General features: G+C 37.4%; 1 protein-coding gene across 1 annotated transcript in view; it reads right to left on the bottom strand.

Annotated features, from left to right (window-relative positions):
* il34 (interleukin 34) overlaps nucleotides 1-24,923 on the bottom strand; it is a 56,140-nt gene that overhangs the window by 29,974 nt on the left and 1,243 nt on the right. The window contains exon 2 of the mRNA XM_028003975.1: nucleotides 13,103-13,324. Coding sequence (XP_027859776.1) covers nucleotides 13,103-13,142 — 40 coding nt within the window. The 5' untranslated portion in view covers nucleotides 13,143-13,324. The remainder of the gene's footprint in view (nucleotides 1-13,102; nucleotides 13,325-24,923) is intronic.

The following is a 24,923-nucleotide window of genomic DNA, read 5'->3' as shown; positions in this document are numbered from 1 at the left end:
CTGAGTGAGCGCCTCGCCGTTCGTCAGCAGATGTAATGTTTTCTCATGAAGAACCTCATTTGCTAACGCGAGATGTGAATATTTGTGCAATTGCCTTCCAGTAGAGTTAATTTTTAGCAAAAACTTTCTCCTGAAGCTCCTGCATTTTTTACATTCCATCAAACTAATTTCCCTCAGTCGGCTCAGATGTGCAGCAGCAGTCTGATGAATACATTGAAAACTATCGTGTTTAAAACCAGATTAATATTCAGCTGTAGGGAAACCCACAAATGTAAATTTTCTTAAAAAAAACAACAGTTTCCATATGTTCGAGTCTGCCTGGAGGCATCTGTGTCTGTGTGTTGGAGTCATCCGTCTGTTAGCAGGTCATTGATGGACTTGGCAGCAGAAATCAGAGAGTGAGGCCGACATTCTCCATCAAACTGCCTCAGAAAACATGGATTTCAAGACATTTTGCTCATTAAGCCATTAAAAAACACCAGAAACCCTCTGGTTGTATTTGTTCAGCATACAGTCGGGGTCAGAAGTTCACTGATAATTCATCGAGGAGATTTGGGTTATTAAATTGGGTCTTTCAGTGAGTTATCTGGGTTTCTGTTTTTCCAGGGTGGAACAATTTTAAAACACTCATCAATGATTGCAAAAAAACTAACTTGGAGAACAGATTTTAATTTATTATGGATTTTCTCTCACATACACAAGGTATGCATTAGGCCACACATGCAGACAGATAAACGCAGCGGAAGCCACTCATGGACTACATTGTTGGTCCCCACAATGATCACAGAAATAAATCAAAATCAAAAAGTAATAAATAAAAAATTACAAAGCAAAGCAAATTGGTTATGTTTCACATAATAATTGAAAAAATAAAGTAATAAAACTTTTAAAGGTGACCCATTATGCAAAATTCACATTTTGCACATCTTTGTACTTCTCAACTGAAGCACTTTAAACAAATAAACTGTTTTTTTGTAAATAACTTAATGCTTTTTGGTTTCAAAAACCTTTCCAAATGTAACATCACCAATCAGCAGGCACTGCCTGTTACCTAGCAACCCCAGCAAAGTTCCGCCCGTTACCTAGCAACCCAACCAGAGTTCCAGCATGTTTGGTCAACTGGTTTTACTGCAATAGCTCCTGGAAAAGACGAGTGTTTTCTTGTTGACTTGCCATCCAAAGACCACTTGCTACATTCTTGTTGGTTGTGCAGGAGGCTTCACTTCTGCTTTTCAAAGCTGCATGTTAGTATAATTGTGCATTTGTTTGCAACTATTTTCACGTGCGAGTGTAAAGGTTGAGTTGGGGGCCGTAGCCAGCAGCAACTTATTTGGATTTAAAGTGTTAAGATGCCTTAAAATGGCAAAATAGTCAGAATAGAACTGACTAAAATCTCTTTATCTAAGAATGATTTTGTGCAAGAAATGTCATGAACATAGACATTAGCCCATAAAGCTATCTGAACTGTTCAGGGTCACCTTAATGGAGTCCCACAACTATGAGAAATGCATTCAAAAGATTTTCCAAGCATGTGGGAATCTACATTGTTCGTCTTAAATCTTCACTTTCCTGTTCTTGTAATTGTTGGCAAACAAATGTTTTTGCTGCAAAGAAAAACTCCCAGTTCCACTCAATCATGCAGATGTTAATAGGCCTTGTCAAGTTGAAGACCTTCCAGAGCCTTCAGCACCACTTAACGTTCAAAGTCATTTCCCTCCTCTTCTACAATCTTTTTTTATACGAGTCAGTAAAGTTAACACTTTAAAAAACTCAGCCTATAAATTTCAGTCACGAGAGTTTGACACATTTCAGTCCAGAGAAACGAATCAGCAGCCAAGAAACCATTCAGCTTAAAAGTTCAGATTTAAACAGAGGTTGTTTTTCTGCAGTTTTATTATAAATATTGCGTAACCTCCCTCCAAACTGCTAAGAACTTCTGTCTTCTGACTCATATAAACAGTGACCTGGAGGCAAAAGCCTTAAATCCAAAGTGTTTTGCAACGACGCATGTCCTCAGATGAAGTCATCTGTCTTAACACTTCCCGACGATAATCACATGGCTGCAGAGCAGCAGGATCCCATTACAGCATCCGTCAAGAGGAAGACGGTTTGAAAGAAGGCCTCTGGGACGCCGCGGCGATAACAAACCGAAGCGGACAAACGCATTCACAATCACGCTCACATGACAAGCAGATTACAGGCTTCCAGGCCTGCGAGTCGCTGAGCTGAGACGTGACACATTTGTGAATGCGAAAAGAGACGATCTGAGCGCCGGAAAGGTCTTCTCGGGCCGGGCTGCGTGGAGAAGATCAAACCAGACCGCAGAGGGGCTGGCAGATGAAGCCACATGCCCAGGCAGAAACAACCGGGACATCTGTCTTCAAGCATCATGATGGACTTCATTCGACAAGAAACGTTTCATCGGAGTAAAAAAGACGGTGAAATTTAAATGGACTGCCGAAAACGTTATCTAAACAAACACAAAAGATCTGGATTTGATTTGGTTAAAAAAAACAAAAAACTAGAAGGAGAAACTTTGAAGGCGCCAGTGAGCCTACTGCCCGAATATCCAACAGCGAGGAGACATTGGAGACAAAGTAGACCAGTAGTTTTCAATCCTGGGCCTCAGGACCTGCTGTCCTTCATGTTTTAAATGATTCCCTGCTCCAGAACACCTGAATCAGCGAACCAGGAAGGCTGCATTCACACCTGCTCTGTTTGGTCCGCTTTAATCAAGATCTGAATTATCTAGAAAGTCCGGTTCATTTGGGAAGGTGTGAATTAAACTCTAGTCCACCTCAAACCTTGGTCTCGGTTCAGTTGAAGTGAATTCTGGTGTGGTTCAATGCATATGTGAACGCCAAGTGGGCCAGACTGCTCCAAAAGCAGGAAGTGGACTACAGCGTGGGGCATTCTGGGTAAACACAACCAAAACAAACACAAGTTGTAAGGTCCCACCAAAACTTAAACCAAACCTACGCCCTTGACGCTGATAAATTTGCTGAATGGAAACACAGCAATTTTGAAAAATCTTGATCTGTTGATAGTTTTTGATCCAGTCTGGGGTGGGGTTTCTTTTCAGCCCAATCATTTTTTATATACTGGCCATTTTTGGACAATGTGCAGCTCGGTACAAAAATAGTTTGCTTGATTTATAAAAAGTTGTATCATTGCAATGTATTTAATTCATTGTTCTTCTGTAAAATCTGCGACTATAATTTTGCTAAAACAGCACATACTGTAAATATGAGGAGCTTGTCGCTTCAACACCTGAATAAAATGCCGACGTCTAATATGATGGTTGAATTATGAATACATCTCTTGTTGCTGTTTACATCCGTCCCATCTTTCATTTTGATTAACTTATTGCATAAAGAAGCTTATTCACATGATTTTAATTTAATTTCTTGCTTAATGGAAACACTATAATTGTGAAATTGTGGGGGATTTTTCAACACTAGTGGAATATCAAAAACATTTTTTGCACATTTGCAATGGAAACACAGCTGCTGTCTTCTTCAGAGGTTTCCTTGTTGTTTCCCTTGGTGGTTTTCTTGGTGCAGCGCCCCCACAGGTCAGGAAGGAAACAGGTTTTTCAGATGGTTTGTTTTGTTTGAATCACTGCAGTGTGAAAGCGAACCACAGCTGAAAATTCAACAAATGTTGCAATTTTGATCCCTAGTAGACTGGTAGTCTACCAAGCTGCCAGTGTGAAAACACCCCAAGTTATAAAATAAATAAAAAAAGACGACAAATCAAACAATCAAACTACCACGGCAGAATATTTTGAAAACATGCGTTTGCCAAGTTACTGTTAAATGTTGAACTTGACCATGAGTGGAGCTTCAGAGGCGAGAACACACAGCTGACCCTCCGTTCTGCAGCTCAGCCAAACAGCAGCTGCTCTCTCCAGTTTATTTTTTACCCTCCTCACACCATTTTTACGATTAGTGTTTTTTAATTTGATCATTTTTAACATCTGTTGCTGCAGGAAATGCATCAATAATCTGGTTAAAAGATAAATCTGATTGCTTAAGGATAGAAAAATTAAATCTGGGTGACTGAATCTGGTCTGCTTCGAACACTGGACCTTTATGCTTTCCAAAATACATTCCTCTTCATGAAGTTTTTACTGCTAATTCAGTTAAAGAGGAGGTTAATTAACAATAATTGGAGACAAGAAAAGGTTAATGTTTTCCTGAGACCAGGGATCTCTGCTTTAACACGGACAGTCAACTTTAAAAAGAGATAGCTTGTTTGATGATGCTACAGAATAACTTTTAAGGGTGAACTATTATGCTTCCTTACACAGGTTAAGAAAGGTCTACAGGTTCATTACATTTTTTTTTCTTTATACGTAATCATTCTTAGATATTGAGATTTTATTCTGCTCAGTTCAGTCTATTTTGTCATTTTGGGGCGTCTTGTCACTTTAAATGCAAATAAGGTACTGATGGCCACGCCTCCCAACTCAACGTTTACACTTGCACTCGAAAATGGCTGCAAACAGATGCGCAATTATTACAACCGTGCATCTTTGAAAAGCAGAAGTGGAGCCTCGTGCACAGCCAACAAGATTGTAGCAGGTGGGTAAGTCGACAACAAAAACACTTGCCTTTTCCAGCAGCCATTATACAGCGACAAAACCAGCTGACCAAGCGTGCTGGAGTTCTGCTTGCGTTGCTAGGTAACGAGCGGAACTCTGCCGGAGTTACTAGGTAACAGAACAGAGTCCATTGAATGATTGTGACCACAAAATGTGATGTTTGTTACTAGTTTTTCAATTATTATTAGGAATCAAAGGCAGCTTTAAACAGGTGGAGTTCTTAGCCTTCATTCAAAGCACATGTCAAACTTAAGGCCCGGGGGCCAAATCTGGCCCGTTTCCAAGTGGCCCTCTAGACTCCAATTTGCATCAATAAGTCCGTCCATTTTTTCACAAGTCTGCAAATTTCACACAAAACCAACAAACCTCCAAACGTTTTCTGATTTTATTGCAGATCTCAAAGTTGGTGAAAAACACTGAGTTTAATTGACCTTACTTGATTTCAAGTTATAGTCCGTGATCAATACAGGGAGTAATAAAGAGTTACATTTATCATCATACATTAGCGCAAATATATGAAACATTCCTTACAAATATTTCTAAATTAGCACCACATAATCTGTGATTTTGATTTTTTTTTTTAAATCACAGCTATTTATTGATGCTTTAACAGTTTAATGAGTTTTAAATCAATGTATTCTGGCACAACCGGCCCTTTAAGAACATTCAGATTTTTCGTATGGCCCAAAATGAAAATGAGTTTGATACGCCTGATTTAAAAGGAACACAGTGTTTCGTATGTTTTGCTGTTTTCTGGAGGTTTGTTCCACACTGAAAGCTGTTTCTCCATGTTTAGTTCTGGTTTGGGTTTTTGGTTCAGATTCGAACCCAGCCCTGCTTTCTGCCTGACCTTCCTGCTGCGTTCTTCATGCTGTTTGTTCTCTAACGAACCTCTGAGTCCTTCGCAGAACAGCTGGATTTATACTGAGATCAAATTACAAACTGCTGGTCTCCATTTACTAATCACATGACTGCAATTGGTGACACTGGATCTTACTTCACGGTGGTGTGGGTTTTATTAAAGGGCTGAATAGTGATGCTCACCACAGAGATGCAGATGGCTGTTGAGTTGATTTACTCTTCCAACGCCTGCCATTTTTCAGCCATGCCAAACTCGAGAACAGCTTGTAAAACCAGGGATTTGGAGATTTAAACATGGCCAACAGTGAAGCTCTGCTCTCCTTTGGACCCATTTTGGGAAGGACAGTCGGGTTTAATTTGGAGCATTTTCTGATCTCCTCAAACAAACCCCTCAGGCCTTTAAGGAGCAGCTGTGTTTGTGCTGAGATTAAATTACCCACAGATGGACTCTATTTACTAATTAGGTGACTTCTCAAATCAATTGGTAGCACTGCAGCACATTTCTTATTAGATAATACATAACAGAGCTAAATACAAATCCAAGGCATACATTTGACTTTTTTAAAATTTTGACCACCATAAATATATATTTTCTTTCTCTTCACAATTACGCGCTACTTTGTGTTGGGTTAATACATGAAACGAGTGACGGCCAAATGAAGCTTCCCAGCCTGCTGCTTCGCCCAAAGGTTCATTTGTACTCGGTGGTTCATTCATTTCTCACTAGTGACATCTGCTGTTGAAACTGTGGCAGCTTTGTCACTCAGATGGACAAACTTAAAAAATTTGTAAATGCAATATTGTCACAAAGTTTTTGTCAAACTCATGTTTAGTAACAGGAGAGTCAATTAAATCCTATTTAACTAATCTTTAGTTATTAAAATTATTTGTAGTCAATCCTGGAATATGTTGACTGTCAGTGGCTGTTTTCTTTTGTCATCGACTGATTTGACAATAAATATTTGTTTTTGTGTATTCAGAGTGCGGTGCTTGTTGGGTCAGACGGTATTCTTTGAGTTTTGATTTGCCTCCTGAAAAACTAAAATTCTTAAAAAATTCTCTTTTTCTTGGGCGAAAATGACAATAATTCGTTTAAATAACAAAAAATAAAATCAGGCAAATTAAAATTTTTCAAAATCAGTTTCTTTCAATAAAAAACTAACAAAAACTGCAGGTGTGTCTCTGTGTCTGGTGAATTTGTGGTTACAACATGTTTGTTTTTCATTCAGTGGGTAGAAAATCCAGAAATTTTACTCAAGTAAGAGCACAGATACTTCAAAATAAAATTACTCAAGTAAAACTAGAAAGTACAGCGTAGTAAAAATACTCTTAAAAGTACATTTTAAAAAAAAGTTACTCAAGTAAATGTAACTAGTTACTACCCAACTCTGCCCATGTCAGCTGCAGGCCTGATTTAAACATTTTTTTTGTTTTTTTTAAAAGAAGCCATTTTGGATTTGCTGCAGTATTTTGGGCAGAAAATCTCGTTACATTTCACACACTTTGTATTTTACGCGTCTTGGACAAGCAGAAGAAAACGCTGGTATTGGACTCGGCGTTCCAGCTGTTTCAGGTTTGGGTCCCTCTGATCTGCGCCGGTCCGTTCCAGGTACTGATCTCTTCTGAGTTTCAGCCACTGATGCACATTTCTATAAGCCTTTTCACTGAAACAGAACCTTTTTATTTATGCCTCTCGGAAGGAAAGTCATCTATCTCGCTGCCGTTACAGAACAATATTATCAAATTGGCGTTCGTTGCACATTTATAGCTGAGCATCACATCACCACTCAGGCATTTCTTTATGCATTGAATAAAAAAAAACTATAAATTAAAATTTCTCCATAAAACCTCCAGTATTTCACTGTAACTAGGCAGTGCAAAAGCATTCCCAGCTCAGATGCCACAGCCAACATCTGACTCAAATATATACACCACGTGTGTGATGAGTGGCTGGGAGTGGAGGCTGGTGGAGGTTGACCTTTCAACCCTTATGATTTGACTCGCCCCCAGTGGGAACGCTTCTCCTTCCATCAGGTTTTCCAAATACGCTCATGTTTGTTGGGGGGAGATGAAAGCTTTACAAAAGTAAAACCGCAGGTAGCAAAACGGGGAGCAAAGGTGATAAAAACCATGAAATATTTCCCAACTTCAACTTTCCTGAGTAAACCTGCGAGGCAGAAACGTGACTGGACTTCACCCAACCAGAAATTTCCTTCAGTGGCGCTCATGACCGAGTTCGTCGCAGGAAACGATTTAAATTTAACAGTTAAGGCAAAAGACGCTTCGTGTCAAAAATGAAAAGTTAAACGTTAAGTTTATAGGGCGTTTCCTGACATCAGCAATCTTAAATGGGATGTTAAATTTATTAAAAACTTCCTGTCAGGAGGAATAACTGACAGCAGCGGATTGTTTTTCACCAACACACAATCAGCTTAGAGCAGAAAAACAAACGACGGCGAAGTCGGTCCAAGCATTTTCCAAACAATCGCCAAATACAAACACAAAGGTTAGATCAGATGAATGTGCTACAGAAGTTAAATGTAAACTTTCACACTCATTCAGATGGCTGTAGGATAAAAAAAATACCAGAAACGACGTTGTTGCAGGCCTGTATGGCAAGCTGTTAGTGTCAAAAATAATCTGTTCAATAACACGTTCTTTTAATCTGTAAATAGGAGGATGAACTGTTTTCTGGGGGTGGGAGTTTCAAGCAACCATGTAGTGAATCTCAACACATTGTTGTCATTTTAAAGGTGATCCACTACTCTTTCATGAACAGGTTAGGATCTTTGGGCTGCACAAAACATGTTCATTACATTTTTATTTTTATTTATATAAAATTATGCCTATATAACGAGATTTTAGTCTGCTCAGTTTGCTGTTTTAGGGTGTGTTGTCCTGCTGGCCACGCCCCCAACTTAATGTTTACACGTGAAAATGTCAGCAAACAGATGCACAATTATACAACTGCACATTTTTGAAAAGCAATAGTAGAGCCTCCTGCACAACCAACAAAAATTCAGAGAGTGGTTTCTGGATGGTAAGTCAACAACAAAACTCTTGTCTTTTCTCGCAGCCATTGCGCAAACTCCACACAGAAAGGGCCAGATTTAAATTCATGACAAAAACGTTGCTGCAAAATAGAAACATTTGATAAGTTAGTTAAGACACAAACTAAGGAATGAACCTATCCATTACAAGAATTTGACAAGATGAAGAAAATATTAGGTCCGTTAGACTCTGAGTGACTAATATTTATGTCTAAAAATGTTTAAAAACAGGATGACAGATGAGGAAAATCTGGACCAACAAAGAAATCAAAGCAGATAGAAACTAGAATAAGTGACAAAAGAAGATTGAACATGATCTCAACCACAATTAAAACCACTAAAAAACAACATCATAAAAATGTAAATAATCAAAATAATATGATTTATAAACTGCAAAAAGTCTGAAAATAAAACATGGAAATAAAAGCCATGCTCTACATGTAACCACAGACCAAAGCAGGCAGAACCGGGGGTTTGAGCCCGACAATCACCACAAATATTCAAATCAAATGACCAACGTGGAGCTCTGGGGGGGGAAAGGCTCTGTGGAAATCCGCACCTCCGCCTTCTTAAAAACATGTTTTCTTTTTCTAAAAAACATTGGATCCAAAACAAACCGATTCCCCCCGGAGCCGCGAGATGGACAGAGAGATGAGGGCTTCATCTTCAGCAAGCAGGGCGTTGCTCTGGGCTGTCGTGTTGAGGAAGCAGATACGGATCACCGCTCCGTTTGATCGCCAGGTTCTGCTTCACAGAAAATGCTTTGTTTATTTTTTATGTTTGTTTTATGTTTGTTTTACACACTGGCTGCTTGTTTGAGATGTAATTCTTGTCTTTGATTTTGCACTGAAAAAACTCTTAACAAGTAATTCTGGTCCAGTTTCTAGTGCAAATATCTTAGTTCGCATGAAATAAAACTAAACTGACTTACAAGTAATTTGTCAGGAACATATTGGAGCTCGTTTTAAGTCAATAATTCCTTAAAATTGCAGAAAAAAACCTTCGTTTCATTGGCAGATTATTTCCATTTATAACAAGACATTTTCCCCATGTTATAAGTAAAATAATTTCCAGTGTTACTAGCACTTTTTCATCAATATTAAGGAATTATTGAATTAAAACAACTTCCAATACCTTACTCAAAAGTTATTTATAAGTCAGTTCTGTCTTCACCTTTTGAAATCCAATAATTAATCGATCAGCTCTACTCTGTGTTGATGATACAAAAGCAAAAATGGACAAACTTTTCACATGTTGATGTTAAAAAATTCATGTTTTGCTACAAATGATGATTGTTCACTGTAGAGTCCTTCTTACTTAAGAAAGAAATTGAATTATTTGTTCATTTGGATGTTTTTAAAAATTTCTGAAGTAGTTTAATCACATGTGATAATGTCATTATCAGATTCAATGCTTAATAGTCGTTAGTTGCAATTCTAAAAAAATAAATTTTTATGTCTAAACTGCACATGTGGAGGTAAATCTGTAGAAAATAAAAATAGTTTAAGTCAATTGACTTTATATTATACAAGTATAAGCTATATGTAGTGTGTATCGTCATATTAAGCTGAACATTCAGTGTGAAAATATCAAACCGTTATATTAAACTGATTTAGAACAAACTGCACAAGGCATCAAATCGCCAAATGAGTCGGGTAAAGTCCAACTTTCATTAAATTGTTTAAAGTTTGAATGTCGTTTCTGCTGGACAATCCGGCCGAGCTTCTGCTCTCCATCAGGCAAAATGCCATCGTTTGTCTGAATGGAAATTATTTGCACTTATGCCAAATCTTTAACCCTTTCAGGCCTAAGTCTCAAGTCTGCGCCTGGATATTTTTGCCTATTTTAATTGTACGAAGCTCTTTAAATGTCCTGTGAGTAAATAATTGTTCCCATTTCTCCATAACAACTGAAGTTGTCCATATCTAGCAGTTATTTACATTTGTGGGAGGGAAATTATTGTAATAACCTGATACTAGCTGGAGAGCAACCGATATATTCCTAACTCTGCCTTTAACCTGAACTTAACTCACACCTTTGCTCGAACCCTTTACTCTAATAATCAAGACCAGGCTTTGGTCCCTACAGGGTTTTCCTGTCTTCAACAGAAGTGGTCTTAAATGACATAAACAAGCACAAACCAACAAAAATGTAAAGAAATAATAAAATAAAATGAAAAAATATTGGCATTTTTTCTAGAGTTACCTGATCTGACTGAGCTATTCTAGTAAAATGGTAAATTTCACATAAATACGTCCATGTTTCATACCACTAAGACACAAAATACTTATCTGCAGAGTTAAAGAGTGAGATGATTAATTATTTAAAGGATTCAATGTGGGAATTTAAACAGGAAGATTTGCCAGAAGAAAGCTTTTGTCAGCTCAAGTAATTTTAGTTTACATACAGAAAACAGTCAATAAAGCCTCAAGAGAACCACATGAGTTACTTATTTAACCTCATAGAACGTAATCGGGAATATTCAGCGCAGTCTGGCTTTGCTGTGAGCAAAATCTCACACAAATGCGACAAAACAAGCAAAAGAAACTGATTTCACGCCTGGTTCTGCAAACCAGCAGCAGGATAAAGATTTAGCCTAAAAAACAACAACAACAAAAAACTAAACAAGACCTGTGGCCAACGGTTCAGCCAGGGACAGAGAGCGATCAGAAATAAGGCCAAGAAAACAGGATCATCTCTGTTTGAGACATTTTTTTATATCCAGGAAGTAAACGTTTTAAAATGGGTCAAATATTTTATTGCAAGTGCAAATGTATTATAAATTTGAGATTCTTCAAATAAGAAAGAATTGTCCAAATGATGGTTTTTTTCCATTTACAAATTAATTTGACCAACTATCTCTGGAGCTTCACGACAAACAAATCTATAAAACTGTTAAACCTTAAAAAGATTATAGCGATTATGTATTTTAAAATGGTTCCACTTCACTGCTTGTTGGTCTGAAACCTTTAAAACTCATTTGTAAGAGAACATTGAATGATTGCATGAGGAGAGCATTGCAACAGAGAAATGGAGTTATAAAATCATGTACAATTGTCTCCGGACAAAACAAACGTCATCATTTTACGTCCAAGTTTCAGGTCCCAGATTTGTAATTTTAGTTCTTTCATGAAGCGCCAGGTAGGAAGGGCTTTTCTGGGGACATGAAATCCATCTAGCATGGATTAAAGCATAGAAAATTCAGTTGTATTTAATTATAAATATCAAAAAGTCAGTCATTAAAACGCTGGACGGAGCAGTCATCGACGTGCTTCAGTGGAAAAATACAGTTCAAATCAGCATAAAAATGAAACAAAAACACAAACATTTGGAAAACGGCGCCACGTAAATACAATGGAAAAGGAGAGATCCAAGTATGGAGCCTTGTGGTTCGCCTCCAGGAACGTCAGTAGACAAAGGCATAAAACTAATGGGGTCCAAACGATCAGAGAAAAAAACATGGCAACTAGGAATAACAGCGAACAGAAACTGTTTTTGGTCTTTGTGAAGTTATTTAAATGTTACTGTGATTATAAATCATGCAGCTCTTACCAAGAAGAAGTTTATGTTGTGTTAAAAACTCTACATTCTGCATCGGTCCCTCCTTTTAGCTCACGCTGAGGTCTGTTTGTACAAACTAAAGTGTTCATTTGGCTACCCAAACAGCAGTCACCTTCAAAATAAAAGCATTTTTTACAATAAAAGCTGATTTCTGTGCAGAAATAACACTTAATGTTGATTTTAACCTCCCAAAAACATGTAATTATTAAATTTAACTGATGATTATACTGAAAAAGTCTGAGTTTATATCTGAGAAAATTTGCTTGTAAAAAAAAAAGAGAGAAATTCTGTCAACTTTAACCACAGATATTTTGTTTTGTGTGACAGTTTGCATCTGGTTTTACTCCAACTTTAAGGCTGTTAATGAACACAGAGGCTCAGATTTTAAATGCTGTAGCTACAAAATGTTTCAATCTAGATACATATTCTATATCAGCCATTTGTTTAGACAGCTGATGTAGCCTGAGTCACTATTCCAGAAGGTTGTTCTTCTGAATTAAAGAAATAAGAGGTAAGATACTGACTGACTTGACTTATCCTACAATAACCCCAAACTCTCCCCTGCAGTCAGTAAACCTTCAATAAAATTCTGGCTTGTTTGAGTAAAATCTGCTCAAACTGTGTCGTTGCTGTGATTTCCATAAGGATGAATGAATTAAAGCGAATAACGACTGTCCACCAAAAACCTCCGTTTCGATCACATTCAGCAAATTTTATAGTTTTTCTTAAAACAGCCAAATACGTCAATCATCATCACCCAAAGTTTTGATAACACGGGAGACCCGTACAGATTCTGCAGAAAAAGGTTCATCCAGTTTTGTTGTTTTGCAGCATCATAAAGTTCCCGAAATGAGACGAAAAGCTTCCAGAACTGAGACATTTTTTAACTGAACCCCTGATAATCCATCACACAGTCCTCACTTATTACTGACATGTTTCAGGGAGCTTTCCTGCCGTCAGCAGATTGCGCTCAGATGGAGAATCAAGCTTGAACATCAGCAAAAGCAAGGTGTGCGTCTCTTACCCAAAAGGCCCCCCAGGAAGCACAGCGACGGTTGCACCATGCTGTTCGGCTTTCCCACGGTGCTTCAAACGCAGCACACACACGACAGCGATGTCTGCAGCTCTCCGGTGTGCGGATGGACACACATGGGGCGGCGTGCCTGCCTCAGCTCTTCATGGCACCGGTGAGCCTCTCTCAGACCGACTGAGGCAGCTCACAGCTCCAAACTCTGCTGCCGATGGTCTGGAGGAGGAAGCAGAAGAGAGGAGAATCCAGCAAATGTTTTCAGGAATCTGACCACGTCCTAAACTGAGCTGCGAACAAACACGTGCTGTGTGGGTTTTCATTTTAAACTTGAAATGTTCTCAAAAATGTTTATTGGATTTTTTTTAATGCACAAATGTATAAAAGGAAATTCAGATCTGAAACAAAACCAAATGTATGTGAAGATAGAGACGACATCTAAGCCTTTTGCAAAAAGTTATTAAATAATTACATGAAGAAGTTACAGAACCTTAATATTTTCCATTTAATTTACTTTATATTTCAAACTTTTTCAAATACCATGATAAATATTTAGAAACTATTGGTTTGAAAATGAGGTATGAACCTGTTTGACCTCTTATGACTATATGTATTACATTTCTTACACATTATTATTTATTTTAAATATATATATTTATGCATGTTATCAAGAAAATAAATGAGTCAAGAAAACATTCTGATAATACTTATCTTTTGTTCCACATGCCACATCGTTGCCCATGGGGAATCATTAACTGGCACACTTAGTCCTCCGCCACATTGAACACTTTTAAAGACTTGATTAGCGCTGCATGTGTCTCAAAATATTGTCAGAATAATTGTTTTAATAAAGTATATTATCCCAAAGGAATATTTGGAACAGCTACCGTGTTTCACTGACAGGAGTTTTCAGAAAAAATGTTCCAAAACTACATTCCGGTTCCCAAATTGATGCATCTCTAATTTTAACTACTTTTTGAATAATAAAAAAAGCTCTGGATGCAACGTTAACACCAGGAAACGAAGATCCTTCAGCCTTTTGTGTCTGAAGTGTTTAGAACAATAAATCTGGCTGGTGGAGCAGAGCTACAGCTCAGCATTTAAACCGGAGACAGAAGCCAAACGGTGGATGAATTCAGGAGCAAAGAGCAACAAGCGACCTGCTCAGATTCATAAAAATATCCGGGAGAGCTGATTGGATCGGACGGAGCTTCACAGCCCATGAGGACAACGACCCAAAACATTTTGGCAAACCGATCCAGGAGCTTTCCAGAATCCAGTTTCATCACACTCACTACACAAACACAAAATTTTACCAAGTATATTTGGTCTAGTTTCCAGTGCAAATACCTTATTACACTTAAAGTAAGAAAAAACAAACTTATAAGTAACTTTTCAGAAATTTATATGAGCTTTTATTAAGTCAATAATTCCTTAAAATTGATGAAAAGGTACAAGGTACATCGGCAGATTATTTCATTTACAACACAGGAAATATGTCTTGTTAAATAATATGCTAACTTTTGAAGCAAGTATTGACTTTAAACAAACTCCAATGTATTCCTGAAAAGTTATTTACAAGTTGTAATTGTACTAAGGCTTTTGCACTAGAAACCAGACCAAATTTACTTGGTGAGATTTTGTGTTTCTGCAGCGCTGAAACAGAACTTTACTTTGTAAAAACAAAGAATCCAGCTGTTGGAAAAGCACCAATATTGCTCAATCAAAAACATAAAACTGCTTATTTGTAATAAATCTAAATTTAAATGTAACTCTTAAACCTGTCTTCGGCTATTTCTCTTCGCAAAATCAACTCAAAGCCAAAAAAAAAAAAAAAAAAAAAAACCCAAAAAAACTCTGCGTTGTCCAGCTGTAACTCGATCATGCTTTGGTAACCATGTGCTACTCCGACTCTCAGACTTTACGAGTCCAACGTAAGACACAGACTCAAAAACAGACTTCCAGCAGCGCAAATGGCTGAAGACTCTGGGAGGCAGCGGGAAGCGAACCGAGAGGAAAGTTCACACAGCCAAGGGTGATCCAGAAGAATCAGAAAAAGAAAAAAAAACTCCTGCAGTTGTAAAACAGTGATGGGAACTCTGAAGTTCTTGATATGAAGTTACCCATCAGTGTCCCGATCCTAACTGGCAGTTTTCTGCTCACATGGTTCTGTTTATCTCAGCTGTCAGGGTTATTTTGAGACATGAGCTCCGATTTGTTCGTTAGAGGAACTTAACAGATGCAGTGACTGATTGAGACTCATAAACTTTTCGGTTTGTCTGAGGCGGGAACGATGTAAAACAATGCTTTGCTCTGCATCGTTATTTGATTATGAATAAATTGAACCTTGGCTTTGTAACACAGGTTGGATCATCGTGACGTACTGTGTTTGTGTTTGCTTGAAATGTTTCACGCTGTGTGAAGGGAATCAATATGATGCGTCTCACGCCCTGCGCACGCAGGAGGCCGGCGCTGTCCATAAAGGCCTCAAAGTCTCGCCAGGCGAAGAAAGATTTACAATAAATTACAAGATGCCCATAAAATTAGATCAAAACAAGATAAAAACAACATTACCTGTAACCAGCTTGTTGTTCCTGGCGCAGAATGTGATTTCAAACAAGGCAGATGTTGGTGTTTTTTCTATTAAAATGTATCAAAATAATCACTTATGTAAAGAAGAAAACATCAGCGATGCTGTTTGAGCTGAACTCATTAATTTCTCTGAAGGGTGGGCGATATGGGCCCAGAATTTTAGTGCAATATTTTGTGGAACTAATGATAAAAAAATAATGAAAAAGGGGGCGTGCCGTGGTGGCGTAGGGGTTAGCGCGACCTGTATTTGGAGGCCTTGAGTCCTCGACGCGGCCGTCGCGGGTTCGAATCCCGGACCCGACGACATTTGCCGCATGTCTTCCCTCCTCTCCTTCCCCGTTCCTGTCAGTCTACTGTCATATAAGGGACACTAGAGCCCACAAAAAGACCCCTGGAGGGGTGAAAAAAAAATATTATTTATGGAACAGCATTCATTGCCCCAAAAACACAAATAATGTTCTTGAAAAACATTTCCATTTGAGTTAAATCTTCCACCACTGACTTTAATTTCATTTCACTAAACCACACACAGAAACGGCATTTAGTCACATTTTCAAATTTTCTGATATTTGTAGATTAGAGGAGAAAATATTTAGAATAATACTGTCAGCTCTGTTCTGTATTTAATGTCATTAAATTTAATTTACTGAGACGTTTATATATTAAAGCTTGGCATCTCGCAGGCGTCAGCTATCGGTTCGTCATCTTCCATCCCCGATTTAGCGAGCAGGTCGGCCTTCCTCTGCTCCTCCAACTCCTGCTACCAAAACAGAACTAAGCGAGCAGCTTGCTGCTTCCCGATTAATTTAAATGCCCAACATTAAAGTCCTTTGCATCAGCCTTTCATTAAAGGGATAAAACCAAAACCAACATATCAACGACTCATTATTTCATTGATGGTTAGCAGAGCCGTGGTCAGGATCAGCTGGACACTTTCAGCCTGGAGACAAACCAACACGTGGGAGAAGATCTGCTCTGCATTAAGACACGACCTTCAGCAGTTCTCCAGACTACAAAGGCCTTTCAGCTGCAATTCTCCACAGAAAGCGAAGATTTCACTTATTGTTTGCTCTTATAAAAGCTGGATCAAAAAAAAGAAAAAGAAAAGAGGAGATTTGGAAATTTGAGAAATCATCAATCAACATTATTCATAAAGTTTGTGCACACAAGCAATGAATTTGACTTTGATTTCACTTTGGTCTCAGTGGAGACAGTTTAACTATAAACATATAAGAAGTGAAATAAAAATAAAAGTGTTTTTCTCTCCCATCTGTGCAGATATGGATGGTATTGATCTGAGCTCTCTTGCTGTTAACTGTTGATCAGAGACAGCCTGGGGGACAGAAACTGTCTGGTTTCTGCAAAAAGCGCTCTGTGGCGCCGACATGAAGGCAAAAGTCTAAACAGTCTGTGTCCAGGATGTGTGGGGTCTGCAGAGACGCTTGCTGCTTCTTTCCTAACCTTTGACCTGATTAAGTCCTGGATGGAGGGGACGCAAGCAAGTATTTCTGTCATGATAAAATATTTTAATGAACAATAAATTATCCCAGAAGTTATCGCGGTAAATAATAATATTGTTGTTTTGAGAGCATTTCGAAGTAATATATTGTTTTAAATACCCAAAATAAATGCATAAAACAATGAAAATGACTAAATTAAATATGGAGTCTATTTAAGCATAAAAGGCTATTTGGGACCAAAATAAAACTTTTATCATCCAGTTTTTGGTAGAAAAAGAGAAAAACAATAAATAATCTAAATAATCCAATTTAAAGCTGATTTATTTAAACAAGCTAAACTACTGTTACAATGACCTAACCATGAAAAAAAATCTAAGCTCAAGTTCAGCTTTTGAAATGAAAAGTTTAAGTTTTTTTCAAAAAGGATGCCCAAATTTAAAGAAAAAATAAATAAATGAATTATGTGAAAAGTCTGAAACGCTCACGTTTTCTGATCTCTGGAGTCAAATGATCAAAGTCTCAGTTGTTTTGCGGTTTAGCTGCAGAAAGTTGTTTAACAATTTATTAAGATCTTTGGGACAATTTTGTAAAATCAGAAGCTCAGAAAGAGCAAAATATCTGGACATCATCAGCATAAATATGCTATGAAATATTATTGTGCTGTTTGCCGTCAAGATCTTCCACCAAGATCTGTCGCAAGAAGCAATCAATTGATTAATCGCATTAATCCATTTTATTTATGATTTTGGTTTTTGTTTTGTTGTCTTCCAGTTTCATTGTGGACTGTTCTGTGCAAAAGAAAAGTTTGATAGCGTTTGAGAGGGGGAACTTAGATTATTATTGCATTATCATTATGTCACTTTAAAATGATCTCAAATGAGCAATGATATTATCGTTTATCGCAATAATTTCTGGGACAATTTATCATTTTGCATAAGTTGTTATTATGGCAGGTCCACGGTGCACAATTTATCTCAAAAAGGATAAACTACCAAAAGATAACACTGCAAATGTTTTCTTTTGGTTGTATCACTAAACATAATTAAAACAAGCGCGCTAGCCTAGGCTAACCTAGGCTAATTTAGGCTAACCGGAGCTAGCTTAGCGCTAGCAGAAGAAATGGTAGTTTTAATCAAAGAGAAAAGAGAAATCCTACAAGAGCTAAAATCTGACGCTTCTCCATTTTTGTTTACATTTATGAAGAAGGAAGTTGCGCTCAGTGTCTTCAGAGGTTTTTGAGTTGTTTTCTTCAGTGGTTCTTGGTGCAGCGCCCCCACAGGTGAGGTGGGGAACAGGTTTTTCAAATGTTCTGGTACGTTTGACTCAGTGCTGTCAGATAGATGTTGCAGTTTTGGTCCTGAATCGAACTGAGTCAACCGAACTATCAGGGTTTAAACATCTTTAAAAACGTTTAGTTGCTCATTAAGGCAACATTTGACGGGAAACCTTGCTGATCATGACATGAGCAGGTTGAAATGTTTTCAGTTTGAGCCACATGTGGCTCAAACTGAAAACATAGGTTAGGGGTTTTAAGGTTAAGGATTAATATTATAGGAATTTCTCTGATTCCTCAGGGAACCTTTGCCTACCAAACTGGGTGTGAAAACGCCCTGAGGTTCTCCCTCTCACCCACCAGGCACCACAGGAATACAAAGAGTCATAAGAAAAATCTTTACATAAAAATGTCTTAGTGAATAATTGATCATTTGAGTCAGCTCTGGACATTTCAGAGACGTCCGTCCCATTCCCATTATGACGATGCTTCTAAACTCTGTGCTCTCTGGATTTTGTCAAGAAGATCACAGTTAATCTTCCACAACGCCCAGGAATGCCTCTGATGTCCTGATGGAAATCAGGTCTCTGAGAATTCAATCAGCAACATGTGTCATAAATTTACCCAACTCAGATTCATCAGATATTATTAAAGACTCAGGATGTCTGCTTATTAGCCAGGCAGTCGGAAGAATGGTGTAATTATGTCACTGGTGATGAAACTAATCAGAAAATAAAACCGGTTTTAGACATTTCTCCGTTTCTGCTTCAGATTTATGGGAAGAATTACAGAAATATTGACAAATTTAAATTATGACTCACTATTTCGACCTGTGCCCCCCACATTTACACGCTCCCGCTCTGTTATCGTCCCTTGATTTACATCTCAGGGTGAACTTCTTTAGTGCTCAGCAGCTGCACCTCACTGAACAGCCAGCGAACTATAACTCAGAGTCCCTGCAGGGCGTCGCTGCAGCAGGAGGTCAACATGCTGCTGCAAAGGTCAGCAACCAAACACAACCCAAATGTTGGTTCATGAAAAGATTATTTTTAATACACAGTTGGTGCTCTGGACTACTAGGGCCATTGTAGATAGAAAAAAGGGAGTAAATTTCATCAAAAACAAAAAAATCTGAAATTTTTAGATTAATCTCAGAAGATTTATAGAGAAGAAAAAAACCATAAAAATGTCCAAAACTCAAAAATTAGTGAGAAAAAGCTAAAACATTTCCACATTTTTCTAAAAAACAAAAAAACAAAAACATGGACATTTCTGAGCTTGAAAAGCCAAAAAAATTGACAGAAAAAAACTGAAATTTTGAGTTTTCCATCAAATTTTTCTAGAATGTTTTTTGGGACCTTTCTAAGTTTGAAAAGTAACAAATTTGTGGCAACAAACTCAGAAATTTTGACATTCGTATCAAGTTTAACAGAAAAAAACGTGGAAATTTCTGAGTTCAAACAGTCAAAAACTTGTAGGAAATAACTCAAATCTCCACGTTTTTCTAGAAATAAACGTAAATTTCAGAGTTTGAAAAGTCAAAAATTTGCAAGAAGAAAAAAAATCTGAAATTTTGAGATTGATATCAGATTTTCTAGAAAAAACATAATTTTAGAGCTCAAAAAGTTGAACATTTGCAAGAAAAACACTAAAAAAATTTGTATCAGTCTCACAAATTTTCTACAAAAACTTTCCTAGAAACTTTTCTACTTTTGAAACTCAGAAAGTTTTTTCTAGAACATGTCTGAGATTAATCTCAAAATTTTTGAGTTTTTTTTTCACAAATATTAAACTTTTTGAGCCCAGAAATTTAATACAATTTTATTTTAGAAAATTTCTGAAAATAATCTCAAAATTTCTAAGTTTTTATATTTTTTGCAGAAATATATTCCTTTCTTTCTTCTGTCAGACTCAAATTCAAAAATACTTTTTAAATGATTAGCTTAATTAATGAATAATTAACTCTATAACTCTATTAAGATCGTAAGACGCTGTTGTACCAGTGAGAAATTGTTGTAAACTATTTACCAGTATGAATTAAGGGTGTGCCAAAAAAATTAAAAATTATTCACATGTTTGTCATTTGCTATGATCGATTTAAAATGTCCAAATATCAATTTAAAAAAATTATACAGATGCACTGCATGTTGGCCTCGATTCTGTAACTCCACTGGAGGGTCAGAGGTCACCACACAGACGGTTGTTAAACCTGTCACCGTGTTGTGACAGTTTGTTTGTTATGAGACATTTAATCTGTGAAAAGGTCGATCTCCTCCGCTTTCTCTCCGAGCTGCTGAAGAAACGCACCGCTCCCGATCAAAAACAACCAATCAGAGTCAGGAGGCGGGTCTTAGCGCTGCCAATCATGCTCATTTGAACTAGCTGTGGCGCAGCAGAGAGCAAGGGGAAGGGTGTAAGCAGCGTGTACACAGGCATGATTGACGATGTAGTTTTCACCGGGAGAACTGAAAGAAGGCAGAGGAGTTTGATTTCTTCACAGATTATTTGACTCATACCAAACTGTCACAACATGGTGGCAGGTTTAACAAACATGTGAAAAATGTATTTCTCTTACAAAAGGTACATACTGCAGCTTTAATCCAATTAAAAAAACACTTTTCTCCTGACAGCGTTTGGCTCGTCTACATGGGCATTTTATCGTTCCAGTAGAAAAGGGTCCAACTTGTGAAAATACAGAATTCTCCTTTCTGAATGTTGTCAAACGAAAGCGAAATCGCTCTCAGTCGTGACCACTAACCAGACCGGCAGACCTACGTCATTTAAAATAAGATTTAAGTGAATTTATCTGAGTCTCTGTGTAGGATTTTGCCTCTTCAAGAGAAAATCCAAGGTAAATTTCCAGTTGTGAATCCCAATGGATGTTTTTGAAATCACAAATGTTGCATAAGCTTTCCAACCTGGAATCAGAACGGTTGAGATAAATTCAGCCCCATAAAGAGCGTCGACTTCTGAACCAACATATCAAATCTTTTTTTACCTCTGAAAAATGCCAGCAATCCGTCCCACTGCACTGGGAACAAAGCAACGAATCCCAGCGATGGTTTTGGTGGAAAATCCCACAACTACGTGGGAAATTATCACCAGATTAGAGGCAGAAGTGAGCATAAAAATGTTTCCCAGAGAGGATTTCTGGTGTGAAAACAGCGATCACTACTCAACCGAAAAGTGAACTACAATTTCCAAACTGTTTTCTGTCGCATCACATTGTTCATTTAGTTTTAACTTATTAACTTAGATGAAAGCAGTGTTGTGCAACTTCACCAGGAAACACATTAAACCATAACAGGCTGACAGTCAGTCAGTCGTTTTTCTATATTAACTGCATCACATTTGCAATCAATGTCATCTTTTCTTAAAATATTGTGTTTTTATTAACAAGGATAAGTAATTACATAAATTATAAACACAAAATAGCTACCACAGGTCTGAACTGGATCCGCGCCATCTTAGTAGGCAAGCGCAGCGTAATGCACAGCATGACTTCCAGACCAAGACATATATATAGATGCTCTTCACCAAAGTGTGAAAAATGCATGAACAACATCATGATGGAGATTTTCCAAAGATTTTCCTGAGCGATGGAGAAGGAAAATATGTCAGACGATGTGAACAAGCTGCCTCCGATCTCCCACTACGATAAAGTTCACTACTGAGTGAACACAAAAAGACAACATGGAGGAGCTTCCACAAATGAAGCAACAAAACCATAATGAAATAGATGTGATAAAGAGGAGCGCCACCTACAGATAGTTTAAGACAATGATTTAAAGCATTAAAACAGAGGCTTTTACCAAAATAAACAGCCATTTTGCTACATTTGGAGAAAAAAAAGCAGCAAGAATTACAGTAGTGGTCAGGTTTGAGGCAGGTGTAGTTATCCAGACACGAACTCTCCGACAGACACTCCTGCTGAAACGTCTGTGCAAAGTGTTGCTAAAGTCATCAGAAACCTTTGCTTTCACACTGACGCAGCACACGAGGAATGCAGGTCCCACGCACCTGGCGATACTGAAACACTGCACCCGTGACCCCGCCGTGACCTTTCAGGACCAGGAAGACTGAAACAACCGTCACTCAGTTTAAACAAATATCTTTAAAGTATCATTTCTAGGTAAATGACAAGTCTTATTTTCCTTTTATTTTATTTTATTTTATTTTTTAATCTTGTCCTAAAGCGAATATTGTATTTGAGTCAAGAGATTTTAAATTATTGAGCACTTTTTAATCATGTTATATTTAGATATATTTTGATGTAAAGTTTCTGGCAAGAAAGCTGACAGCAGCAAAATCTACCTAATGGGATAAATAAAGTTGATTGATTGATTGATTGATTGATTGATTGATTTAACTTCCTTGCGTTAGCCACATTAATAAATTTAAATCTTACTTGTGTTAGAAATGAGTAACGTCAGAACCACCGACTCAGAAAATGCTGAGTCACTGGTTACCATGGCGATTTCTCCCTCATTTTTTTTCTTTTTTTTTTTTTTGGAAAGCGGCTGAAACTGGAACACCAAAGACCCACACAGAAAAAGACAAGAATTTAAAGCCTTAAACAAACTGTAACCGTGTGAAAACTATTTGTTTTATCTAAAATATTCTTGTATGCGAGTGGGAGAAACTTCTGGAAGCAACATTTCTACATTTATATGAGTCTCCTGTGTTTACTGTGGGAGATATAGAGATTAAAGAGCTTTAGCTTTAAAGGGAGGAGTTATGTGGTTACCTGATGAAAGTGAATGAGAGTTTAAGTGTTTTCTCTCTGAACTCTGGATGATTTAAATAAAAACTGTAAGTCATTCAGCACTGGGTGAAAGCAGACAGTAATATTTATATTTTGAAGGAGGCGTGACAGATGTAGAAATGAAAATGTTCTGTTTGATGTCGGATTTGGGCCATTGGAGATGGAACAAAAAGAAAAGAGGAGTTTTGAGATTAATCTCAAATTTTCCTTTAGTAAAAAAAAGATTACATTTTGAAAAGTCAAACATTTTCTAGAGTAAAATCAACATTTTTTTTTGGATTAATCTCAGAAATTTTTGAGGAAACAAACTTGGAATTTTGTCAGTTTCAAAAGTCAAAATTTTTCAACTTTAGAAAATTTAAGTTTAAGACGCTGAAAATTTGTGACTTTTCATATTGAGAAATTTCCACCATCTTTCTAGAAAATGTCTGAATCTTATTCTGGCATATTTTCAACTTTTCAAACTCAAAAAATTAATTGACGTTTCTAGAAGGTTTCCGATATTAATCCCAAAAATTCAGATTTTTTCTAGAATTTATTTATTTAGTTTTTCATTGTCAAACTAAAATTATTCTTTTTTTCTATAGGGTTTCTGAGATTCAACAATGCTGAGTTTTTTCTAGCAAACTTTTTGAATTTTCAAACTCAGAAACTTCCCTGTTTTTTGAGAAAATCTGCAGAAGTTTACTGGGTTTTTAAAAAATCTACAGTGGCCATATTACACTGTTGTAATTCTGTGGCAGAAAGAGAAAATAAATACATTTTGAACAGTTTTTTTATTCAGGTAAAGAGCAACTTCCTGTGAGCCGTTTAAAATCTGAAATGTTTTTCTGCTGGAAAGTCCAGAGAAGAGGGTTGGTTCTCTTTATTCCCATGACAGAAAACATTCATTGTCATTGCCACACATGATTTTGATGCTTCTTTTTTTTTTGTTTGGGTTTTTCCACCCTCATAATAGAGGTGAAAACCGGAGCGACTCCTAGAAAAGCTGCCTGAACAGAGAACCAAATACGTCGAGACGAGAGAAGAGAAGAGAAGAGAAGAGAAGAGAAGAGAAGAGAAGAGAAGAGAAGAGAAGAGAAGAGAAGAGAAGAGAAGAGAAGAGAAGAGAAACAGAAACCACCTTCAGATGCAGGACAGGTTGAATTTTACCCTCTGGTTTCTGCAGCCCAGATGGTTCTGATGCATCACCCCCCCCCCCCCGTCACAGCCACCGCAGGACGCCCACAGTCTGAACCTCACCAAACCTCATCTTAATCCTAAAACTACTGATGCCGCCCAAAATGTTAGCATGCATGCATATATGTATATAAAACCCCAAACCTCCGGCTGGTTCTGAAATGCAGCAGCAGGCGAAGCTCGCGGGTCAAGACTGACTCACTGCATCGCTCTCTCTGTTTCATGTTTGCACGTTTTGGTCCAGAATGTTATAATCAAATCCCAAAACAAAACGCTCAATGTGCTGAGGAATGCAAAACGTGTGAATCAGCTGAGGAAAATGTCAAAGAACATTAAATGGACATTTATCAGCTGACAGAATCACATTTTTTATGACATCTCACTTTAATTACTTTACATGCAGAAAGCAATTCAAGCATTATTATTGACAACATAGTTCATTTTTTATGTGATGAAGCTCATATTTCTTTAAGAAACTAAAAGGAAATCAATTTTAAAAGCTCTTGAAGAAAGAGATGAAAGCACAAAAACTTCTGCAGCAGAGATGAG

Source organism: Xiphophorus couchianus, chromosome 2, assembly GCF_001444195.1.
Source record: "Xiphophorus couchianus chromosome 2, X_couchianus-1.0, whole genome shotgun sequence".
In the NCBI taxonomy this organism is placed as follows: Eukaryota; Metazoa; Chordata; class Actinopteri; order Cyprinodontiformes; family Poeciliidae; genus Xiphophorus; species Xiphophorus couchianus.
This window is presented reverse-complemented; position numbering and strand designations above follow the sequence as displayed.